Genomic DNA, 24,101 nt, shown 5'->3' with positions numbered 1-24,101 from the left:
GGTCTGTATAAGGGTTTATTGTGTTTTATGCTGATACTATGGTTCTGTGCCATACTTTAAACTTTTCCTGAGAGGTAGGTTATCAAATGCTGTGCATAAATAAACAAATAAGTTGATGAGATATCATCACAAGGTAGTCAATAGAGAAAGTAACTGACTGTTGCAATTAATTTTAGCATTTTTTTTTAAAATTCAGTTTAAGTAAGTAGAACTACAGACGGTATGTGCTACTAAATTATAATATTCTTATAGAAGGATTCAGTGTTTACTTATAAATTTTATGCAAGGGCATTCTTAGGCTGCTAATCAGTCAGCTGCCTCAATGTTCATGACCCCCATTAAAGTCATGCTTGCATTACTTTCTGTATCCTCATCCTCATCTTATATTACAGGAGTTGCGACAAGCTTTACAAATTCAACAATACCAAGTGCAGAGATTTCTACAGCCTCACAATTCACATCATCTGTGAATAGCACAGGGGCCTCATCTTTACAATTACCAGGTGGGACATCTACAGCTGTTCCTGGTATAACACATTGGACTAATCAGTCATCTACTCTGTCATCATTTCCTACTGGCGTATCCAATGTAACAGCTGTAAATAATGAAACTTTTGGCCCGTCTGTTAATACTACTTCACTCCTGTCACCAACTGCAAGTTCATCCATCACACAGGTAGCTTTTAATACTACTCTATCAAACAACGGGTCATCTATAGCATCATCGTCATGGCTGTTTCCTGAAGTAGGGAGATCTACCACTGTTCCTGGTGTAACAGAATGGAATAATCAATCATCTACTGATTCATCATTTGCTACTGGTGAAGGAAATATGTCTACCTCAATTGGACTTACAACTCTGACTCCCATCACAGCTGTAAATAACGAAACCTCAGGCCCTTTTGGTAATACTACTTCACTCCTGTCACCAACTGCAAGTTCATCCATCACACAGATAGCTTTTAATACTACTCTATCAAACAACGGGTCATCTATAGCATCATCCTCATCCCTGTTACCTGAGGTTGGAACATCTACCGCTGTTCCTGGCATAACAGCTTGGAATAATCAATCATCTTCTACTCATTCATCATTTGCTACTGGTGAAGGAAATATGTCTACTTCAATTGGACTTACCACTTTCACCCCCATCACAGCTGTAAATAATGAAACACCTGGCTCTTCTGTTAATACTACTTCACCCCTGTCACCAACTGCAAGTTCATCCATCACACAGGTAGCTTTTAATACTACTCTATCAAACAATGGGTCATCTATAGCATCATCGTCATGGCTGTTTCCTGAAGTAGGGAATTCTACCACTGTTCCTGGTGTAACAGAATGGAATAATCAATCATCTACTCATTCATCATTTACTACTGGTGAAGGAAATATGTCTACCTCAATTGGACTTACCACTCTGACCCCCATCACAGCTGTAAATAACGAAACCTCAGGCCCTTCTGTTAATACTACTCCACTCCTGTCACTAACTGCAAGTTCATCCATCACACAGGTAGCTTTTAATACTACTCTATCAAACAACGGGTCATCTATAGCATCATCGTCATGGCTGTTTCCTGAAGTAGGGAATTCTACCACTGTTCCTGGTGTAACAGAATGGAATAATCAATCATCTACTGATTCATCATTTGCTACTGGTGAAGGAAATATGTCTACCTCAATTGGACTTACAACTCTGACTCCCATCACAGCTGTAAATAACGAAACCTCAGGCCCTTTTGGTAATACTACTTCACTCCTGTCACCAACTGCAAGTTCATCCATCACACAGATAGCTTTTAATACTACTCTATCACACAACGGGTCATCTATAGCATCATCCTCATCCCTGTTACCTGAGGTTGGAACATCTACCGCTGTTCCTGGCATAACAGCTTGGAATAATCAATCATCTTCTACTCATTCATCATTTGCTACTGGTGAAGGAAATATGTCTACTTCAATTGGACTTACCACTTTCACCCCCATCACAGCTGTAAATAATGAAACACCTGGCTCTTCTGTTAATACTACTTCACCCCTGTCACCAACTGCAAGTTCATCCATCACACAGGTAGCTTTTAATACTACTCTATCAAACAATGGGTCATCTATAGCATCATCGTCATGGCTGTTTCCTGAAGTAGGGAGATCTACCACTGTTCCTGGTGTAACAGAATGGAATAATCAATCATCTACTGATTCATCATTTGCTACTGGTGAAGGAAATATGTCTACCTCAATTGGACTTACCACTCTGACTCCCATCACAGCTGTAAATAACGAAACCTCAGGCCCTTCTGTTAATACTACTCCACTCCTGTCACTAACTGCAAGTTCATCCATCACACAGGTAGCTTTTAATACTACTCTATCAAACAATGGGTCATCTATAGCATCATCATCATGGCTGTTACCTGAAGTAGGGAATTCTACCACTGTTCCTGGTGTAACAGAATGGAATAATCAATCATCTACTCATTCATCATTTGCTACTGGTGAAGGAAATATGTCTACCTCAATTGGACTTACAACTCTGACCCCCATCACAACTGTAAATAACGAAACCTCAGGCCCTTTTGTTAATACTACTTCACTCCTGTCACCAACTGCAAGTTCATCCATCACACAGGTAGCTTTTAATACTACTCTATCAAACAACGGGTCATCTATAGCATCATCCTCATCCCTGTTACCTGAGGTTGGAACATCTACCGCTGTTCCTGGCATAACAGCTTGGAATAATCAATCAACTTCTACTCATTCATCATTTGCTACTGGTGAAGGAAATATGTCTACTTCAATTGGACTTACCACTTTCACCCCCATCACAGCTGTAAATAATGAAACACCTGGCTCTTCTGTTAATACTACTCCACGCCTGTCACTAACTGCAAGTTCATCCATCACACAGGTAGCTTTTAATACTACTCTATCACACAACGGGTCATCTATAGCATCATCATCATGGCTGTTTCCTGAAGTAGGGAGATCTACCACTGTTCCTGGTGTAACAGAATGGAACAATCAATCATCTACTCATTCATCATTTGCTACTGGTGAAGGAAATATGTCTACCTCAATTGGACTTACCACATTGACCCCCATCACAGCTGTAAATAATGAAACATCTGGCCCTTCTGTTAATACTACTCCACGCCTGTCACTAACTGCAAGTTCATCCATCACACAGGTAGCTTTTAATACTACTCTATCAAACAATGGGTCATCTATAGCATCATCGTCATGGCTGTTTCCTGAAGTAGGGAATTCTACCACTGTTCCTGGTGTAACAGAATGGAATAATCAATCATCTACTCATTCATCATTTGCTACTGGTGAAGGAAATATGTCTACCTCAATTGGACTTACCACTCTGACTCCCATCACAGCTGTAAATAACGAAACCTCAGGCCCTTCTGTTAATACTACTCCACGCCTGTCACTAACTGCAAGTTCATCCATCACACAGGTAGCTTTTAATACTACTCTATCAAACAATGGGTCATCTATAGCATCATCGTCATGGCTGTTTCCTGAAGTAGGGAATTCTACCACTGTTCCTGGTGTAACAGAATGGAATAATCAATCATCTACTCATTCATCATTTGCTACTGGTGAAGGAAATATGTCTACCTCAATTGGACTTACCACATTGACCCCCATCACAGCTGTAAATAATGAAACATCTGGCCCTTCTGTTAATACTACTCCACGCCTGTCACTAACTGCAAGTTCATCCATCACACAGGTAGCTTTTAATACTACTCTATCAAACAATGGGTCATCTATAGCATCATCGTCATGGCTGTTTCCTGAAGTAGGGAATTCTACCACTGTTCCTGGTGTAACAGAATGGAATAATCAATCATCTACTCATTCATCATTTGCTACTGGTGAAGGAAATATGTCTACCTCAATTGGACTTACCACTCTGACTCCCATCACAGCTGTAAATAACGAAACCTCAGGCCCTTCTGTTAATACTACTCCACGCCTGTCACTAACTGCAAGTTCATCCATCACACAGGTAGCTTTTAATACTACTCTATCAAACAATGGGTCATCTATAGCATCATCGTCATGGCTGTTTCCTGAAGTAGGGAATTCTACCACTGTTCCTGGTGTAACAGAATGGAATAATCAATCATCTACTCATTCATCATTTGCTACTGGTGAAGGAAATATGTCTACCTCAATTGGACTTACCACATTGACCCCTATCACAGCTGTAAATAATGAAACATCTGGCCCTTCTGTTAATACTACTTCAGCAGTGTCACCAACTGCAAGTTCATTCATCACACAAGTAGCTGCTAATACTAGTCTCTTAAACAATGGTTCAAGCGCAGCTGAATCTACAGCAAGTGGTTCGTCAGGTTTGACCTCTGTTCCTACAAATTCTCTGAATACATTTTCCACTTTCACCTTTGTTACTAGCTCTCCAAATTCAACATCTGGAGCTCCAACAGCATCAACTGTATTCACAGCATCTGTGAATAGTACAGCCAAATCATCCATAGCATCTTCATCATCACTGTTAACTAAATTTGTGGCAAGTACAGTTGTACCTAGTATAACACACTGGAGTAATCAATCATCTTCTACTCAATTATCATTTTCTACTGAAACAACAGCATCAAGTGTAGGGAATGTTTCTTTATCAGCTGTTCCAAGCACTGTTTCTGTTCTAACTGCGATGAATATAACCTCTCCTTCTATTTTAAATATTACATCATCACTCTCGCCAACCAAAACATCATTAAATATTTCATCAGCAACACAAACTATGGCCTCAACTTCTGTTTCAAACTCATCTCTATCGACAGTAATTCAGAGTTCTATTTTGCCAACTACCCCCACAAACCCCATCAATACATCCTTTGCCTCTACTTCTGCTACCAGCATTTCTACTTCATCGGTTTCTCAGTCACCACCATCAAATGTCACTATGATCTCGACCATTCGAATAGTTCCCATTGTCTCTGTTTCTCAACCCTTGAGATTCAGAGTTACAAACCAGCAATTTATGGACCCGCTGAAAAATTCATCTTCCAGTGAATTCATTAACTTGAAGAAATACTGTGAAGATCAGGTAAGATATGAAAATTGATCCCTAACTTGATTTTATCATGAATAGATCATTTTTTTTACTGTATTCCACTTTAACTTTTTTGCTTAACTTCGCTGTTATAATGTTCATTTTGTTCAAAAGATTTAGAGATCTGGTATCTTTATCTTGTACCTGTTGCCTGGTATAGAACTGCATATGTGAAAAGGATACCTGTGTTGCAGCTGTCCACATTTGATTGTAAATAAATCTTTGAATCAGATAGTTCCACTTCCAAGTTTTTCTGTCTGCAAGAGCCAACAACCTATTTAGAATGGATACAATGCCCTCGCCACACCAGGACACTCTATAGTTTGATATATTGATGTTTTGGTTTTTCTGTTTTGTTTTAATATTACAAAACATCTGTGTGCTGAAGCCTGTTAGATCCAGGTCAGTTTCCCTGTGAATCAGAGGCAGCCATGGTGCTTGCTCCTCTCTGTAAATGTATGTTTCCTAAGCTTTATTGGTCTTGTCTTTATTTAATTTTAGCAGCTCAGGAATGATAGTGATACAGAGGACTTTAAATATAATTACAGTTATTCATTAGCTCTCTTGGTAATGTTAACTTCTTATCTCATCCAGTCTGCTGCCTTCCTTTATGTCCCTGTTAAAATGAAGGGCCAGATCATTATTATTATTCCTGATTTAGAGGCATAGTTATCAACATGGGCAATCATTAAGGGGGGAAGTTGTCAATGTGGGTTATTCTAATACTAACTCATACTGTTTTAGCACAGGTCCCATTTTATGCAATGAGACCTACTTACTAATAACTGGGGTTAACAATAAATAGCACATCTTAATGGTAGCCCACACAGATAATTTCCCCATTTAATTAAAAAAAGAAAAAAAGAGAAATGTCTCTAGAAATCAAAATTACTGCTATATGTAAAAAAAAAAAAGTGAGTCAAATTTCATGCAATCAAGTCATTATGACATTGCTTGTTGGCTCATAAGCATTGGTGGAATAAGGCATTATAACATCACAAAATCAGCTCTGATTACCAGAGACTGAAACTCTTCACAATAAGGATCAAAGTTATCAAAGTGAGCTACCATTTAGATGGGTTCTTTTACCACAACTTATGCCATTTTAGCACAGGTCAAATTTTATGCAATGGGAACTAGTTACCAATAGCCTGGGTCAACGGTATAATTACCTGTCTTAATGGTAGCCCACATTGATAACTCCTCCCTTAGTGGTTCTGATTCTCTTTCGCTTCTTGAAATTATTTTCTGGCTCATAAAAGCATTTTGCTGGAAAAGTTGAAATGCAGTTTGACCATAGAACTTTAATGTGGTTTTCTTTATATCTTCAGCTTAGATCAATATACAAAAGCAACTTTCAAAACTTTCATCATGTGAATGTCTATAAGTTTACGTAAGTAGAGCACTGTGCTTGCTGCACATTGCTTCTCTTTTACATACCTACATTGCCATAGATTCATAGATGCATTGAGATTATTATTAAAAATCCATGCTAAAATTACCAGTGTTGTTTGAACAAAATAAAGAAGAGTAAAAACTCCATGATCAGTTGAATGAAAAGGAGACTGCCTGTTAAGATCTCTAAGGATCTTCATTTTCAGTTTAAATTGATTTTCACTCATAAATTCCCAGATTTTTTGAAGAGTGAAATTTGGTTCAAACCAATTTTTCTAAATTGCCCAAGAGGAATCAATTGGTAGATCTGGTGAATAAATGGTGGGAGGAGTTGGGGCTACACCTTACATTGAAGAGTTCACTCAGAAACTTCTCCAGTATTAAATCATTACCTGGAAACACAAGTTTGTGTGAGATTCAGTATAGGAATCTTAAGAGGGCATATATTTGATAACAAAGGCCATTAAAGCCAGAAAAGGCACTTCAAGGCAATGTTTGAAGTGTAGAGAAGAACTAGGCACCTTACTTTATGCCTCTTGGACTTTCCCACATGTTCAGCAGTACTAGAGAAAAGTTTTCTAATACGTATGATTTATGGTTTATTGTAATTTAATGAATAGCCGTTCCTCAGTTTGATAACAAGGCAATGTAAAATAACAATAATATAAAATGAGCAGAAAAGAATGCCATTGCATTAAGGATAGGAAAGAAAGAGATAAAAGAAACAGGAGAGAGTAGCTTGAGGTAATACAAGGATTGCTAGACTAGTGGATTCCCCCTAGATCCATCTGGACTTATCTGAACTGCATACACCTTATGTATGTAGAATATTGCAGCAAGAAATGTCACAGTGTGCTGAAGGGCTGATTTCTGTTGATATGGCCAATGCATAGGGCAGGTTCAATAAACTGTTTGCTCAGAGAGCTTTTTTGATTGCAAAAAGATGATCTTGACTTGCTGGAAAGATACAGAGGGACCCTCTTATTGGCAATGGAGAACTAGCCTTTATAACTTACTACAAATGGAAAATCTGCGGGTGCAAAGGGAAGTTACTCATAGACAGGTGTTTTAGCCATCTGGACCCCTTAAGGGTTTTAGGGGCCCTTTTATTTAAAAAGCATTATGAAATGGGCTTAGTGCATTGTAAGACAGGACTTTCCCATGCGCTAAGCCCATTTCGAACATGGCCCACAAAAGGGCTTTTTTTCTTTTTGCAGATCCCATCTAGCCCAGTATCCTGCTTCCAATAGTGGCCAATCCAGGTCACAAGTACCTGGCAGAAACCCAATTAGTAGCAACATTCCATGTTCCACGTTCCAGTAGCTTCTCCCATGTCCATCTCAATAACAGACTATGGACTTTTCCTCCAGATACGCTAACTGCTGTTACCACATCCTCTGGCAATGAGTTTCAGAGCTTGAGTGAAAACATATTTCCTCCTATTTGTTTTAAAAGTATTTCCATGTAGTTTCATTGAGTGTCCCCTGGTCCTTTGTACTTTTTGAAAGAGTGAATAATTGATTCATTTTTACCCGTTCTACACCATTGTAGACCTCAATCATATCCCCCCTCAGCCGTCTGTTTCCCAAGTTGAAAAACCCTAATCTCTTTAGCCTTTCCTTGTATGGGAAGGCTTTTGGTCACTCTTCTCTGAACCTTTTCTAATTCCACTATATCTTTTTTGAGATACGGTGACCAGAACTGAATGCAGTACTCAAGGTGAGATTGCACCATGGAGTAATACAGAGGCATTGTAATATTATTGGTCTTAATTATCATTCCTTTCCTAATAATTCCTAGCATCCTGTTTGCTTTTATGGTGAATCATTTTTGTCCACTGATTTACTCCCATTCTTTTAAATGTTGAAATAAAAATTGATAAATTCTCAGGAAAAATAAACTACCATAAAAATGGAAAATGAAGTGCTCTATGCTTCTACTTTCTCCACTTTCCAAAGTAGATTGCCTTCCTCCTCTCACCTACAAAGTTTGCCATCAAAAGCAAATGAAATAAAAGAGGAGTCAATTCATTCCGTCTCCTCAGTCATAAATCTATCCCATGCATTGTCATTGCGGGTAACTTAAAAGTCTGACAGAATGGGTGTGGCCCAAGGACTAAGTTGAGAACCACTGTGGCTTACATAAGTTCTACTATATTTATGTTTTTTGATAGGCATACATGTATTTTCATATGTTTGTACACTGTCTGTGTCATTAATAGGAAACATATATTTAATAAATTACCTTTCTGTTTATGTTGATGTTTCCAGGGATGGCTCTGTGATAGTGGATTCTAACATTGTGTTTCAAAACAACACTGAAGCTCCATCCACTGATACTATTGTCCGAGCTCTGTACAGTGACATAGCTAATACTAATATGCTGTTGGGAAATCTTTCACTTGACGTTGAGAGTATTCAGTCTAACAGTAAGTAATGAGATGTTTATTGATTTGTCTCAGTAGAATGAGGCAAAAGCAGCAATGTCAGTTTGGGAGCATTCAAGAAAATGATAACATTTTTCTGATGGTGGTGCCTAGAAAGTAAATCATCACCTTTCCATTTTTTTATCTCTTTATCTTTTCTTCAGCTTCAACTATTGACCAGCTGAAACCCATCACAGTGAACATCAATTTCATTATTCAGAAAGTCTTCACCTCATCCCTCCAGAACCCGAGTTCAATTGAATATTCTACCCTGCAGAATCAAACTGTTACCTGGGTGAGCTCTTTTGTATAACTAAAATCCGTAAGTAACCTTAAGCTCTAAGGTCAGGTATGGTAAATGATCTATATAAGCTTAGACTTCAGTCTCCTGATTTCCAGAGCCTTATAGTTTAGTCTTACCTCTCACTATGACAATTACATTTCTTCATTTCAAATGCAAAGGGCCACATTTCATGAGTCTTAGGGGCTCATTTTCAAAAGAAAAAAATGTGTAAAAATGGCATAAGGGGCAGATGGACGTGTTTCTCGCAGGAAAACATTTATAGCATAAAATCAAACAAACAAACAAACAAACAAAAAAAAGTATAAGTCCGATGTTCGCCCAGAGAAAAGCGTTTAGAGACTGGGCATTTTGGGGGCGTATCATGGGTGTGAAATGGGTGGTGTTACATGATGTATGTTTTTTTGTGATAACAGATAGCAAAATGATTTCCTTGTGCCAGAAAGAATAATGTTGTGAGTTAGACCTGCTTTAAAAGTGACTAGCTCAAGGCCAAACTTGTCTTTGGACCCATTTGTGATTTTGTTGAGTTAGATGGTGGAGAGGTGGAACAGGTGGTGGTTTATGAAAAAGAGTGGACAGTTGCTGAGTGGTCTGTTACCTTAGTTTGTTTGCCCCTGTCTGAACCTTTTGACCCTCACATTTCCTGCCTTTCCTCCTCTGTTTCACCTAACACTACCTACATAAGCCCCGGTGTCTTCCGTCTGCCATGCCCCACCCCTCCTTTGACATAACTTCCTGACAGAAAGAAGACACAGGGGCTGATATGGGTAGTGTTAGGTGAAACACTGTCTGTATTCAGGAGGCGGAAACTGCCTTTAAAGGTAGGCCTGGTGGGGGGGGGGGGGGGGGGGGGCAACAAACCAAAAGTTGGCTCAGGGCACCATGGTCCCTTGAGCCAGTCCTGCCTGCATGTCAATCATGGATGCGCTGAACGCTATTGTGGCTGACGCTTTGCTGGATGTGGATGAGACTTTGTAGGGGAAGCCCATGAGGAGATACCCCAATCCCACAGTGTTTAGGCCCAGGATCTGCTTCATGGACCTAACTGACCAGCAATGCCTTACTAGGTACAACTTTGATAGGGTTGCCATACAACATCTCTGTGACCAGCTACAACCCCTCCTCCAGGCCAGGATGTGGAGGAATAATCCAGTGACAGTTCACCTTAAGGTCACTGCCTCCCTTGCCTTTCTTATCACTGGCATTTTTCAGTTAGTGCTAGCAGTCAATGCATGCCTCATCCAGCCTGTCATTTCCACCTGCCTTACCCAGTTCCTTGATGCCTTCCTCACCCATACCTCAGACTATATTACTTTCCCTACTATTGCCAAGGCCTTCTAGAACAACATGGCTCAGTTCTAAGCCATAGTAACATAGTAAATGATGGCAGATAAAGACCTGTACGGTCCATCCAGTCTGCCCAACAAGATAAACTCATTTTACATGATATGCAATAGTTTATATGTATACCCGAGTTTGATTTGTCCTAGCCATTCTCAGGGCACAGACCGTAGAAGTCTGCCCAGCACGGATCTTTTACTAAAAGTTCTGAAGCTAATGTTGAAGCCCCTTAAAATTTACACTTCAGCCCATCCATATCTATTCAGTCACGATCAGGGCACAGACCGTAGAAGTCTGTCAAGCACTGGCTTTGCTTCCCAATTACTGGTGTTGCCACCCAATCTCCGCTAAGATTCCGTGGGTCCAGTCAGTGGCGTAGCTACGTGGGGCCTGGGCCCCGTAGACTTCAGTCGGGACCCCCTCCCAGCGAACCCGCCCCCGCCGCAGCCTACCTTCGGTTTTGCTGGCGGGGGACCCCAATCCCCACCAGCCGACGTCCTCTCCAACCTTTCTGCTGCAGTCAGATTCAGAAAAGTCTTCTTCCTTCAACAGTCGCATGCTGACGTCCTGACATTCTATTCTCTGCGTCTGACGTCCTGCACGTACAACGTGCAGGACGTCAGCATGCAATTGTTGAAGGAAGAAGACTTTTCTGAGTCTGACTGCAGCAGAATGGTCGAAGAGGACGTCGGCTGGCGGGGATTGGGGTCCCCCGCCAGCAAAACCGAAGGTAGGCAGCGGTGGGGAAGGGTATGCGGCGGGAGGGGGGCGGCAGAGACGGGGGGGGGGGGGGCGGCAATGGCGGGGGGGGGGGGCGGCACTGGGGGGGGCTAAAATGCGTCCCCTCCCCTCAAGCTCTGGACCCCCCTCCCACGGAAGTCTGGCTATGCCTCTGGGTCCATTCCTTCTAAACAGGATTCCTTTGTGTTTATCCCACGCATATTTGAATTCCATTACCATTTTCATCTCCACCACCTCCCACGGGAGGGCATTCCATATATCTATCACCTTTCCGTGGAAAAATACTTCCTGACATTACTCCTGAGTCTGCCCCCCTTCAACCTCAATTCATGTCCTCTAGCTCTACCAACTTCCTGTCTCTTGAAAAGGTTTATTTGTAGATTAATACCTTTCAAATATTTGAACGTCTGTATCATATCACTCCTGTTTCTCCGTTCCTCCAGGTTATACATGTTCAGGTTATCAAGTCTCTCCTCATACGGTTTGCAACGCAAATCCCATATCATTTTTTTTTAGTTTTTCTTTGCACTGCTTCCTGTCTTTTTACATCTTTAGCAAGATATGGCCTCCAAAACTGAACACAATACTCCAAGTGGGCCTCACCAACAACTTGTAGAGGGGCATCAACACCTCCTTTCATCTGCTTGTTATACCCCTCTCTCTATGCAGCCTAGCATCCTTCTGGCCATGGCCACCACCTCGGGACTAGGCTGACTAGGGACCATACCAGCTAGGGATCCACGCCAGACAAAGACTAATAAAGACCAATGTCCAGTAAAAGTGCAGTATTTATTTGTGATCACCATATCTTATTCTATATCCCCACCCTCCCCTCCCCTCCCCCAGCACACCCCACCCCACCCCAGCAAACATAAACCGCTCCCTGAAGCACACCTCCTCCACTCCTTCCCCCAGCATATCCTCCACCCCCTTCCCTAGTACACACCCCTCCCACCTCCTCTCCCCAGCACACACCCCTCCCACCCTCTCCCCCAGCAGACACCGGTCCACCACAGCATGGCAAGTATTTGCCTCACAGCCCTACCTCATCCTTACCCTCCACCTCCCCTTTCACCTCCTCCTTCCCGCCTCCTTTTGGGGCCTCCTCTTCCACCCCTCCATCTAACTGCTGGGGATGGTCCAGGCCTTGCAGGAGCAAACACAGTGTTCAAGTCCTCCCCTGTGGGGCTGCGACTACCTTCAGAGGTGTCAGAACATACAGCTGCTTCTGCTGCCCTATGGAAATCAGGCCATCTGGTTGGCCTTGTGGCTGAGTTGCTGCTGGACACAGCACCCAGCAAGGCAGTGTGTACTGTCCTAGAGGGACCTGGCTACATGGTAGACCCACTGGCCTGGGGTCCTGTGAGTCCCATCAGTGCCTACTTGGATGCCGGTTGCTTGGCTGGAGTTGGGGATGCTGTGAAGCTGGGCTGGGTGGTGTGGGCACTGATGCCACTTGCGGCTGGTGTGACGGATGGTGCTGCTGGAATGCTGGCCTCACCGTTTCCTCTGGGAGGTTCAGGTGCCTGCTGAGTGGGCAATGTGCTGGACACGACCTTTGTTTAATTATGCAGATCTTGCCAGATTCCCCGAAAGCTAGCATCCCTGCTTTCCTGCTGCATGGTACACAGTACCTGCAAGCAGTCTTCTTGGACTTGGAGCCTCTGCTGCTGAACCTGAACCTCCCTCTTGCAGCAGCTGTAGCTTCTGGCATATTTTGGGCTAGGAGTTTGTTGGCCAGCTGCACAACCTGCCACCCGTGGCGGGACAGTCCCTCACAGCCTAGCTGTGGCTCCTCTTCTGGCTCCTCAGCCTCTACAGGGGCATCTGGCAAATCTGGCCAGGGCAGTATGGGTTCAGCCAGTAATTGGTCCTCGTCTTCCTCCCATACAGACGGTTCCTGGCTGGTGTCTTCAGCAGGCTGTTCTGCTAGTACAATGGCTTCCTGTAACTCCTCTGCTGCCACAGACTCCTGCTCCTCCACCTGAAGCACCTGTACTGCTAGCTGGCTGCTGGTTCCATCCTCTGCCTTGGACTGAGAGTTCTAGCTTGCACAGGGAAAGTAGAGGAAAAGTGTCTGTTGTACTGGCTAACCTGTCAGTCTGTTGACACTGTCTCTGGTTAAAGCAGAGACTTCTGAACCTACCCTTTCCCTTCTGCTAGGGAGATGACCTGGGACATAGGAGCCAACTTTTCAAAATTATTGGGGGTGCTAAACCCTTCCTTGGACACATACCATGAAATTTCTCAATATTGGGGGTGCTCAAGCACCCACAGCACCCACAGAGTCGGCTCCTATGACCTGGGATCTGGTCAGCCTCATGTTTCTACTAACCAAGGACTCCTTCCATTTTGCAGGATCTAGCTGCTGGACAAGAAACAGTACAGGCTCTGGTCAGCAGCAACACAAGGGACAGCAGTGAACTTTGCAACACAATGTTTTAACATATTTATATTTTTATTGTTTTAATGCTGAAACAAAGTAACTTTGCAGCTTGTTCCTCAGCAAACACACCTTTTTGTGGCTGCCTTTATGAGAAGCTGGGTGGGTGTTGGAATACCTGGGAATGGGTCTCTCACAGGGTCCACATCTAGCAGATTCTCTCTAGATTTGCCCTTCACCTCCCTCTCCAGTTGCACCCTGTTTTTTTGGCCAGTCCTCAACATCTCCATTTGTGTAATAAACTCCACTAGGATTTTTCACAGGGCAGTATACCTAACTTTGAACCTCACAGTGCTATATAGAATCAATGTGGGGTCTGGCCCATGTGAGGCCATCCATTTAGGTGGCAACTTGTGCTTTCACAACCCTCTGTGGTCAGTGTACTGTCCTCCTGCACACTCCTTTGTCAAGTACATGTGTGGCCTAGGGGTTAGGGCTGTGGGCCCTCAATGCAGGGGACTTATAGTTTGATTCCCACTGTGGATCTTTCTGGTTACAGTTTTATTTACCCTGCCATAGCTGTTGCGATATGCTTCGAAGCTGTGTGTGACATGCTAGCTATTTTTCTTTTGGTCACAGGAGGGTGCTGTCCAACATCTCTTTCCCCTCCCCCCCCCCCCCCCCCCGTCTTTTCCATGTCATCTCATAGGTTTGGGTTTGGCTGCAGCACATTCTAGTGAATATCGGAGCTGTTGGCTCACGTTAATGAGAGTAGCTGCATACTCAGGCCTTGATCCAGGACAGAGCTATTATAGGGGTGCAATTTCAGTGGAACTTATGTCAGGCCCTGGGGTGCTCCCTCATGCGCCGGATGAGACCTGGGTCTTCTTGCCGTACCTTTCTGTACCGGCGCCCGAGTGTCTTAAGGTCTCTGTAGATGCCAAATCATCTACAAAACACAAGTTGATGGAGACAGGGTTCAGGTATCGGCCCTTCTTGGCATCACATATATCCATTTTTTTAAACCTGTTGTGCAATGCTCCTCACGTGACAGATGGCTACAGCCAGATTTGGGGGTGGGGATGCTGAGGGGTATGCAGTACACAGGCACAGGTGCTGTGTGAGCTGAGGTGGCCATGGGGATAGAAGATGGCATGGTGGCCTTTCTGTGGAGCATGTGCACTGTTGTGGAAGGTGAGGATGGGCAGTGGGATAAAGCAGATATGCCTTTGGGTGGCTCAATGTACTTTAGTGAGCTGCTGCCAATGTTCCCCATCAGTATGTAGGCATGGGACAGGATGCTGGTGGGGTGGGGTGAGGGGGGAAGAGGAAAGAGGATCCAGATATGTGCAGTCCCTCATTTCAGCTTTGAATGGTTAGTGGAGGAGGCCCCATAATTACTTGTCATTTGCTGCACCGGAAATAGCACAGATTAGTAAAAGACGCCCTAAATACTACTCAATCAAATCCAAAATAGTAATAAAAATGTTGACAGCTTTTCAGTTTAGGTGTGGTCTCAAATGTAGAAATCAATTGCGGCAAGGTACTGTAACAACCAGGCTTAATTCAGCTCTTGGTGGTTAGCGTTGTCAAAAACACAGACCACTAAGAGTTGAATTTGGGGGATAGCACCTACTTTTACTGCTGTTCCCCAGATTCTATATATGAGCTCAAAATTGCTCATGCAAATTTGGGCACATGCCAAATTTGTGCACACAATGTAATTGAGTAATAATCCAATTAACGCCAGTAATTGGACACTATCAATTATTGGCTTTAATTGGCAACAATTTGTTTTTTGCATGTGCATCTTAATCTCTATTCTATAAAGATGTATGCACAAATTTTTGATGTGCAACTGAAAAGTAGGTGTGGCCATGCGAGGGACATGGGCGGGTCTGGAGTGTTCACTAAAGATGCACGCAGTATTATAGAATTAGGGGGATCTTCACCTAACTGACATGCGAGGATTTGCACCAGGTTTAGTTGATATAAACTATCACGCCCAAGGTGCTACATGCCATTCTATAAACTCGGAGTGCTGTTTATAGAATACTTCTCAGCATACATCTGTTTCAGTGCCCAAATATGGGCGCCATTCATGGAATCGAGTCCTATACATGTAGGCATTCCCCAGGACAGAGAATAGACAGAGTAGGGGCAGGACTAACACTTATGCATTTATTCTTATCTTCATCAGGTGTAAATAATGTGCCTACCTACCCTGGTGTAATTTTATAGAGGAACATAGGCACATTTTTCTTTTATAGTGTATGTGCCTTTCCTGCCTAGACACTCTATTTGTTTAGTATGATAAACTGTTTTGTGTTTTATTGTTTCGTTTTATTGTTTTTTTTTTAAATGTTTTTTTTATGTAAGTTTTATGATGTACACTGCCTAATACAATTGGATAGAGTGGTTTAGAAATGTTTTAGATAAATGAATAACTATTATAAAATTATTCTCCATATGCATATAAGATAGATTGTCATACATTGCAGCAGTGTTTGCTAATTTGATTCCTGCTTAGATATCCTGATAGCCAGACTGGTTGGGTGGGTGCTGAGGACAGAGGTTAAAACAACTGATCTAGGTAGTATCCAGTTAACCTATAGACCATAAGGACTACATGAAATTCCTCAGGTACTGGTTAGGGAATCTCCTTACAATGATGCAGAACAAGAAAACACCTGGCTGGTGCAAGAGAGTTAGGTGCCCTAGGCAAATCTTCAGCCTTAAAACCCCTCAATTAACTTTCAGGTCTCTAGGCCACCCTCCCCTGCCCCAGAGATTTTGATAATTTAACTGGGCAAAGGGGCTATTTCAAAATTACCAACCCTCATAAAAGTAGGTGTTGTGTATTTGAGTTTGTGTGGCTGTCTGGAGTTAATGCTTTGTTTTGACTGCAGCTGCTTTTGCCACCTCACAGAAGGTGGCACCCTAGGCAACCATGTAGCCCTGAGAAGATGATTGATAAAAACGATGCAGGAGTGGGTGAGCCGGAAGACAGAGCAAGAGAGATTGATAGGGAGAAAGACAGAAATAAAAAGAAGCAAGAAGAACTAATGGAACACGAAAGCATAACAATGGGGGAAAGAAAGAAACATTGATGGAATAAGAGAAAGGAAAAGGAAAAAGTACAGTTTCCTAGATTTAGGGAAAAGGACACCCTTTCAGATTAAGTGACAGAGGGGGTTCAGAGGGATGTATGCAGTTACTGCCAGGCAGTAATGTGTAAACCCATTCAGCTCCTTATATAGATAGTGCAGGTGCAAAGATTTGTCTAACTGCCCCTGCACCATCCATATTTGGCTGGGGAAGATTTAGGGTAGAGTGAGGGCTAAACCATATACAGTATTATCTGTATAGTGGTGATATTTGACTGCTGTAGGGATAGTCTAAGTCAGTGGTCTTCAATATTTTTCCAATGGGGACCACTTTGGCAAAGAAACCTCAATGTGGAAGTCAAGATTGTCACTGGGCCAAGTGAACAGCATACTGGGCATAGGGGGATTCCCCCTCCAGTGACACAGCTGATATAGAGGGCCATAATCGAACGGGGCTGGCCATCTCTAAAGCTGGCCATATCCGGGGACGGCCCCGTAAAGTGGCGTCTCTGACCGTATTATCGAAAAAGATGGCTGGCCATCTTTCATTTCAATAATACAGTCGGGGCCGGCCAAATCTCTTAGAGATCGCCGGCGTTACAGATGGCCGCCATTGGTTTTCGCCGATAATGGAAACTAGTGGCGGCCATCTGAAACCCAGCCAAATCCAAGGCATTTGGTGGTGGGAGGAGCCAGCATTTGTAGTGCACTGGTCCCCCTCACATGCCAGGACACCAACCGGGCACCCTAGGGGGCACTGCAGTGGCCTTCATAAAATGATCCCAGGTACATAGCTCCCTTACCTTGTGTGCTGAGCCCCCCAAATCCCCCCCCCAAACCCACTGCCCACAACTGTACACCACTACCATAGCCCTTAGGGATGAAGGGGGGCACCTACATGTGGGTACAGTGGGTTGGGGGGGGGGTTGGAGGGCTCTTATTTACCACCACAAGTGTAACAGGTAGGGGGGGTGGGCCTGGGTCCGCCAGCCTGAAGTGCACTGCACCCACAAAAAACTGCTCCAGGGACTTGCATAGTGCTGTGATGGAGCTGGGTATGATATTTGAGGCTGGCATAGAGGTTGAAAAAAATGTTTTTTTATTTTTGGAGAAGGCCATCTCCTGATTTGTGTCGGAAGATGGCCGGCCTTCTCGTTCGAAAATAAGCAGGGTAGTGGCTTCTCATTCTGATGTGGTCAGCCTGGCTCATGCACATTTTGAGCAAGTCATGTAACTAAAATAAAACCTGATAATCAACATTCACTATTTTCCTAAGTCTATACCCCCCCCTCCATTCTCTATCCATGTCCTGAGCCCATTGCCTCCTCACATGTTCCTCCCAGCTCCTGTCCACTACACATTCTTTTCCATTCAAGCCTCAACCAGTTTCAGTTCTCAGTCCCACCAGTCAGCCTTCACCACCTAGTCTTTACCTTCAATCTCTTCAAATTGACTCTTACTCCAGATTTTTAACCACCCCTATATTTTCTGCAGAGGCTTATTGGCCTCTGGAACTGCTATTCTATTTTGCTCCAGCACCACATGACTCTTTGGTGAGTTTGAACTGCATGATGCCCTGTTCTTTCAGGCTCATGAGGAACATGGGGGAGTTTGGGAAGTACATGGTTCAAACTTACAGAGAAGTATGGGGTATAGGTAGAAACAAAACAGCTGCTATGGATGTAGTGCCAGCAGCAAATCTTAGGACAAGGTGGGGTAGAATGTGTTTGGGGGAAGAGTCAGGGGGCCATACTTAGGGTTAATGGGGGGCCATCACTGGCCCAGGTGTTTACTTCAGGTTGCTGAAAACTGACCTGAGTGTTTTTGTCTTTGCCAGCTAGAAGAAATTCTGAAGAAGCTCCTGAATGGCACACGGGCAGCACCACCCAGTGCAACTTTCAGGTAAGTTTTTTCAATGGACTCTTCCATTCAGATGCTGCTGCTAGTGAGAGGGAGGGTAGGAACATGAATGATACACACCAGTGAAATACCTGAATGTAACTCACCTTGTACTATTACTGAAAAGGCTTGAGCTAAACCCCAAATCCCTTTTCCTTTTCACCTCCCAAAGATGAAATTCAGTTGAAATAAATGCAGGAGGTGCTTAAGAGCACTAAGGAGAAACTAGATCTCTATTTTTACTTTTAGTTGCTCTCATTAAGATGTTCTACCAAATACCGTAAAAAGATCTGCAAACATTTTATCACTTGTAAAATTAGGTCTTCATATATCCCTGCCTTTGTCTGGCTCTCGGTCTGTTCTCTAGCCTATGAGTAATGCAGTTCCTCTTGCTTTCTTTTCTCCCTCTTTTCACTTAATGAGCTATTATGATGTACACTGCACAGAAGGCCTGTCTCCCTGAGGCGGTATTTGAAGCTATTAAATAAACTTGAAACTTGATCCTGTGAATAATGTCACCCAGGGAAGAGTTCCAAACAACATATATAGGGAAATATGCGTGCCTTCCTAGAGGCATCTTTAATGTCACATGGTGAGAGCCAGTTCCGTAATGGCATCTGATTTGCCAGATTCTATTATAGAATGCTATCGTAACCTGGCATTGGCACATCCACATAGACCTGGCATAACTGTGAGCTCCTAAATGCAGGCTATGCTTAACATCCTGTGTTCTATATGTTGTGCGGGTAAGTGGCAGCTCCGCTCATATGAACAGTCCCTGGTATTTATGTGCTGTGCCATTTTGCATGTTCACACAGAATAGTGCTTAGTAGGGCCGGCTCAAGGGACCATGGCATGCTGAGTTCATTTTAGATTTGGAGTGCTTCCTCAGACTATCCTCCCCCCCCCCCCCCGGCCTAATTTTAAAGGCAATTTCCCCCTCCTGAATACAGACAGCGTTTCACCTAATTCTACTCACAGTGGCCTCGGTTCTTCTCTCTACCGCACCCCTGTGGAAACAGGAAGTTGTGTCAAAGAAGGGGCCGGGGCAAGGCAGAGGGATGACGCGAGGGCATTAGGTGAAATGCTATCTGTGATTGGGAGGGAAAAACTGCCTTTGAAGGTAGATGGAGAAAGGTGGCCTGAGACATAAGGAGGACGTGGGTTACTGGCTCATCATTCTCCCCTTCACGCACATTGCCACCAGGTAAGCTCTGGGCCAGCTTAACCTATAGGGCCAGTGACATCACAGCTCAGGTGTTTGGTACCCTTTATCTCCTGTGCCCTGGGCCAGAGCCTCACCTAGTCCATAGGTTAAGCCGGCCCTGGTGCTTAGTCATTTCGCTGCCATGTATTCTGTGCATTGATGAACGCAAGAGGCAGATAAATGTAAGTTCCCTGTTATATAATCGTCCTAATAATATCTAAGACCATAAAAGATATCATCCATTATCAGGGGTGGGTAACCACGGTCCTTGAGGGGCACAACCCAGTCGAGTTTTCAAAGTCTTCACAATGAATAGATTGATTTGTATGTACTGTTTCCATTGTATGCAAATAGATCTCATGAATTCTCATTGTGGAAATCTTGAGAACCTGATTAGGTCGTGGCCCTCAAGGACTGTGGTTGCCCTCCCTGCTCTATATAATCCCTATTACTATGTAAGCCGCATTGAACCTGCTTTGAGTGGGAAAGCACGGGGTACAAATGTAATAATAATAATAATACAAGCAAGCCTATCCTAATGACCCAAACTAATTCTATGAATCCTACTACCCATCACATATCCAGGAGACAACGACAATGACCTTGACTATGTTTCCCACCAAAATTCCATATGCTTATCCTGTAATCCATCCCCCTCCTGCCTCTTCAACCCTAGCTCACACATCTCCTACTCTTTCACCCCTGTCCTTCTCTACCTACCTATCACTTTTGTTATTCTGTTATACTTAACTTTTATTTTCTTTATCAATATCCTGTAATCCCGATTACTATGTAAGTCGTATTGAACCTGCTTTGAGTGGGAAAGCGCGGGGTACAAATGTAATAATAATAATAATAATAATAAATTCATTATGTACCATATACAAATGTAAGCGATGGTGGAGCAGTAAAGCACCCTCATTCTAGTGCAGCAAAGAGGTCCCTCTTTTTCCCCTGTAAAATAGCAACCTGAATATAGAGAGCATGGACTGTCCATCCATCCAGTAAAAAATGATGTCATTTTAACTAAAAAATGTATCACATGTGGAACCTCAATGTAAATAAGTTTCCTTTATTAATTAGAAATAAGTGTCTAGGAAGATTCTTGCTCTCTGTGTTCCTCTTCTATCACAATTTAACCCTTTAGAGTTATAATTTTTCTGATATTTGTATCTAACTGCAATTTCTGTGCTCCACACAACAATGGTGTGCTGGTACTCACTGACTTTCATAAAACATCTTGTATCACCCAGTAATTCTTTCTCCCCACTAAATTTTAACATTTCAGTAACCAGGATCAGTGGGTTCAGACCCACGCAACTTTCAGCTTCAATACTCCCTTGCTTCTGAAAGAGTCACAGGCACTGGCTGAAATTTGGAAATCGAAGGGGAATGTGAACTACACCTTAATCCCACCCAGCCTGATGGTCAATGGTGAGTTCTGTCACTTTCTCTTTCAGGAAAAAAAGAAAATGTACCTCAAGGATCAGAAAGAAATCAGACCCCGGTCTCATGCACAGCAGTGGATAGCATTATTATTGAGTCACTGAGCTGGCAAGGTGGATGCAGATATAAATTATGCATCTTTATTGAGACTATTTGGAAAACCTGACAGATTAGAGGGGGCTCAAGGATCAGTTTGAGCACCCTACTGTAGGCGTTTCAGAGAATTCTGATTCCATTCTTTGTCAGTCTGGGCTTTTCTGCTGAAAATGTGGGCACAGCCATCACTGGATTTGTGATCCTTCCTATTTTTCTGTTTCACAGATGTTAAGAGTCAGTTTGATAACTTCAACATCAGCCTGTGGATTTTGAATCAGCCTTTTACTACAGGTCTGACAGACAAATCCAGTTCTCAGTTCCAGAATCTAAGTGATGACCTGGAGGAATCAGTAAGTAGACCAATGTGCATGGGTCAAAGGCATTGCCACGGATGAGCCTGGACCAGCTCGAACAATCAGTGGAAGCCTCTTGAGTCATTGATGCTCATGGTACTAACATCAGTGGCTCAAAGTGCTGCTGTTGACTGGTGGGGGTTGGGGATCCTTACTAAGGCATTTGAAAATCTTTAGTTTTCAGTGTGTGTGTGTGTGTGGGGGGGGGGGGGGGCATAGGGAAGGAAGAGGAAATGGGATGCTTAGTGCCCACCTGTGTTAACTGTTGCCTCCCCCTTCACCCCAAATTTAGTTTTGGCTATGTCACTAGTGTGAGTAATATATGGTTCAAGTGGATCCTTAGCCAGGATTCAAATGTGTTTGATCTATTTCAGCCAGTCATTAGTTTTCTTTTTATTTATTTATTTATTTATTTGCTGCATTTGTACCCCGCATTTTCCCACCTATTTGCAGACTCAATGTGGCTTACATTATGTTGCAAAGACATCATCATAAACAGAGTAAGAGGTTCGGTATAATGTTACATATTAATGTGTAAGAAATCAGATAGATAGGGTCAATAGAATGATAAACATAGCATAAAAGTGAGATCAGGTTAAGATAAATGATCAATAATGACAATATGATTAAAATAATCAGATTAGGAGGGATCAGTATTAGTTGGTTCAGGTGTAGATTGGAATCAAGTCTTTAAGGAGGATTCTTTTTGTAAGTCTCTTTGAACAGGTGCGTCTTCAGTAACTTCCAGAAGGTTGTCAAGTCGTGTGCTATTTTTATAGTATTTTTTATAGTGTTTTTATCAGAAGCTATCTCTTTCTTCTCTAATTTCCACTTTATTCAATAATTTATTTACCGCCTTTTTGAAGGAATTCACTCAAGGTGGTGTAAAGTAGGAATAAATCAAACATAAGCAATAGACAATTACAAAGTAAAAATATTCAAATAGCAATACAAAGTAGGGCATAGTATGCTACTTACAATGTCGATACAATATGTAATAAAACATTTTAATAGACAGCATAGGGTGGTGGTTCCCAAACCTGGTCCTGGAGGCACCCCAGCCAGTCAGGTTTTCAGTGTATCCACAATGAATATTCATGAGATATATTTGCATGCAGTGGAGGCAGTGCATGAACACCTCTCATGAATATTCATTCTGGGTGTCCTGAAAGTCTGACTGGCTGGGATGCCTCCAGGACAAGGTTTGGGAACCACTGGCGTAGGGTCTAAGCAAAGACGGAGCGTATAGGTAGGTAAGAAAGTAAGAGGATTTAGAAAATAAACTGACTAATTTAAAGAAAGTTGTACATGAGGTCAGAGAGGTGATTAAATATGAGCTAGGGTAGGAGTTATTGCATCCTGCACGTTTGCTGCAAATAACATATGAAAGAACCTTGTGTTAAGGATATGTCAGGAGTTAGGCTTGGTTGCAGACAGGAGGATAAAGGGAGTTTCAGCAATTCTATGACTGGGCCCTGATGCCACATAGGTCGAGTCTATTCTGTCATGGCATCTGGGCCCCCAGATTCTGATATAGAAATATTGGTTTAACCAGGTGTCATTCATACAGTTGCAGTTACACCAGCCATAGACCTGTTGAAACTGCAGTTGCATAAATGCAGAAGGGACATTCTGTAAGTAATATGCATGAGTGGCAGTCCCGCCCATGCTATGCCTATGGGTATCTCCCTTGCATTATGCGCTATGCCACGTATATATGCCCGTACAGAATAGGCTTTAGGCACCATGCTAGCACTTCACGGGTACATGTATATTTATGTAAATAAGTGCTAGTATTCTGTGGTGCTTATTTTAGAAGCTCTATTCATGTTTTGGACGTCTGAAGACCAGCATTTAGATGTTCATATTACACGGATGTCCAAATACCGATTTTATAAAGCCAGGATATGGACGTTTAACGCTGTAGTATGTCCATATGGCAAGGGGGAGTGGTCTGGGAATGTGTTGGGTGGGACTAGGGAGGGGCCAAAAGACATGCCCAGCTCCGATTGCAGAACATGCCCATGTTCAAAAAGATGGATGCCTATATTTAGACCTGGTACTTGGCATGTCTAGGTTACAAAAAAGTGCTCTGGTTGAGCAGTTTTCCACCGAATGGAGATGAAAGAAGTCACAGTAAGTATTCTTCTGTCCCTGGAGTAATCACAATTTAAAAAAGAAAGAAGGAAAGGAAATAAAAACTGCTGCAATGGCACTTGAACCAGCAACCTGTGGATCTCCAGCCTGGCTTGCACCTCTATGCTCTAATCATTAGACTACCTTGCTACTCTGTTTAGCAG

General features: G+C 42.9%; 2 protein-coding genes across 2 annotated transcripts in view; both read left to right on the top strand.

Moving 5' to 3' along the window:
- LOC115461525 (uncharacterized protein PB18E9.04c-like) overlaps positions 1–3,017 on the top strand; it is a 41,089-nt gene extending 38,072 nt beyond the window's left edge. The window contains exons 4-5 of the mRNA XM_030191386.1: positions 393–2,917; positions 2,991–3,017. Of these exons, the coding sequence (XP_030047246.1) occupies positions 393–2,917; positions 2,991–3,017 (2,552 nt within the window). The remainder of the gene's footprint in view (positions 1–392; positions 2,918–2,990) is intronic.
- Positions 2,882–24,101, top strand: part of LOC115457324 (putative GPI-anchored protein pfl2) — a 38,832-nt gene continuing 17,612 nt past the window's right edge. Inside the window, exons 1-7 of the mRNA XM_030186746.1 lie at positions 2,882–5,098; positions 6,436–6,497; positions 8,770–8,927; positions 9,089–9,219; positions 18,638–18,702; positions 21,195–21,340; positions 21,674–21,798. Of these exons, the coding sequence (XP_030042606.1) occupies positions 3,074–5,098; positions 6,436–6,497; positions 8,770–8,927; positions 9,089–9,219; positions 18,638–18,702; positions 21,195–21,340; positions 21,674–21,798 (2,712 nt within the window). The 5' untranslated portion in view covers positions 2,882–3,073. The remainder of the gene's footprint in view (positions 5,099–6,435; positions 6,498–8,769; positions 8,928–9,088; positions 9,220–18,637; positions 18,703–21,194; positions 21,341–21,673; positions 21,799–24,101) is intronic.

The sequence above is a fragment of the Microcaecilia unicolor genome, chromosome 1 (genome assembly GCF_901765095.1).
Source record: "Microcaecilia unicolor chromosome 1, aMicUni1.1, whole genome shotgun sequence".
NCBI lineage: Eukaryota > Metazoa > Chordata > Amphibia > Gymnophiona > Siphonopidae > Microcaecilia > Microcaecilia unicolor.
The sequence above is the reverse complement of the archived record's forward strand: the minus strand, read 5'-3'. Positions and strand labels throughout refer to the sequence as shown.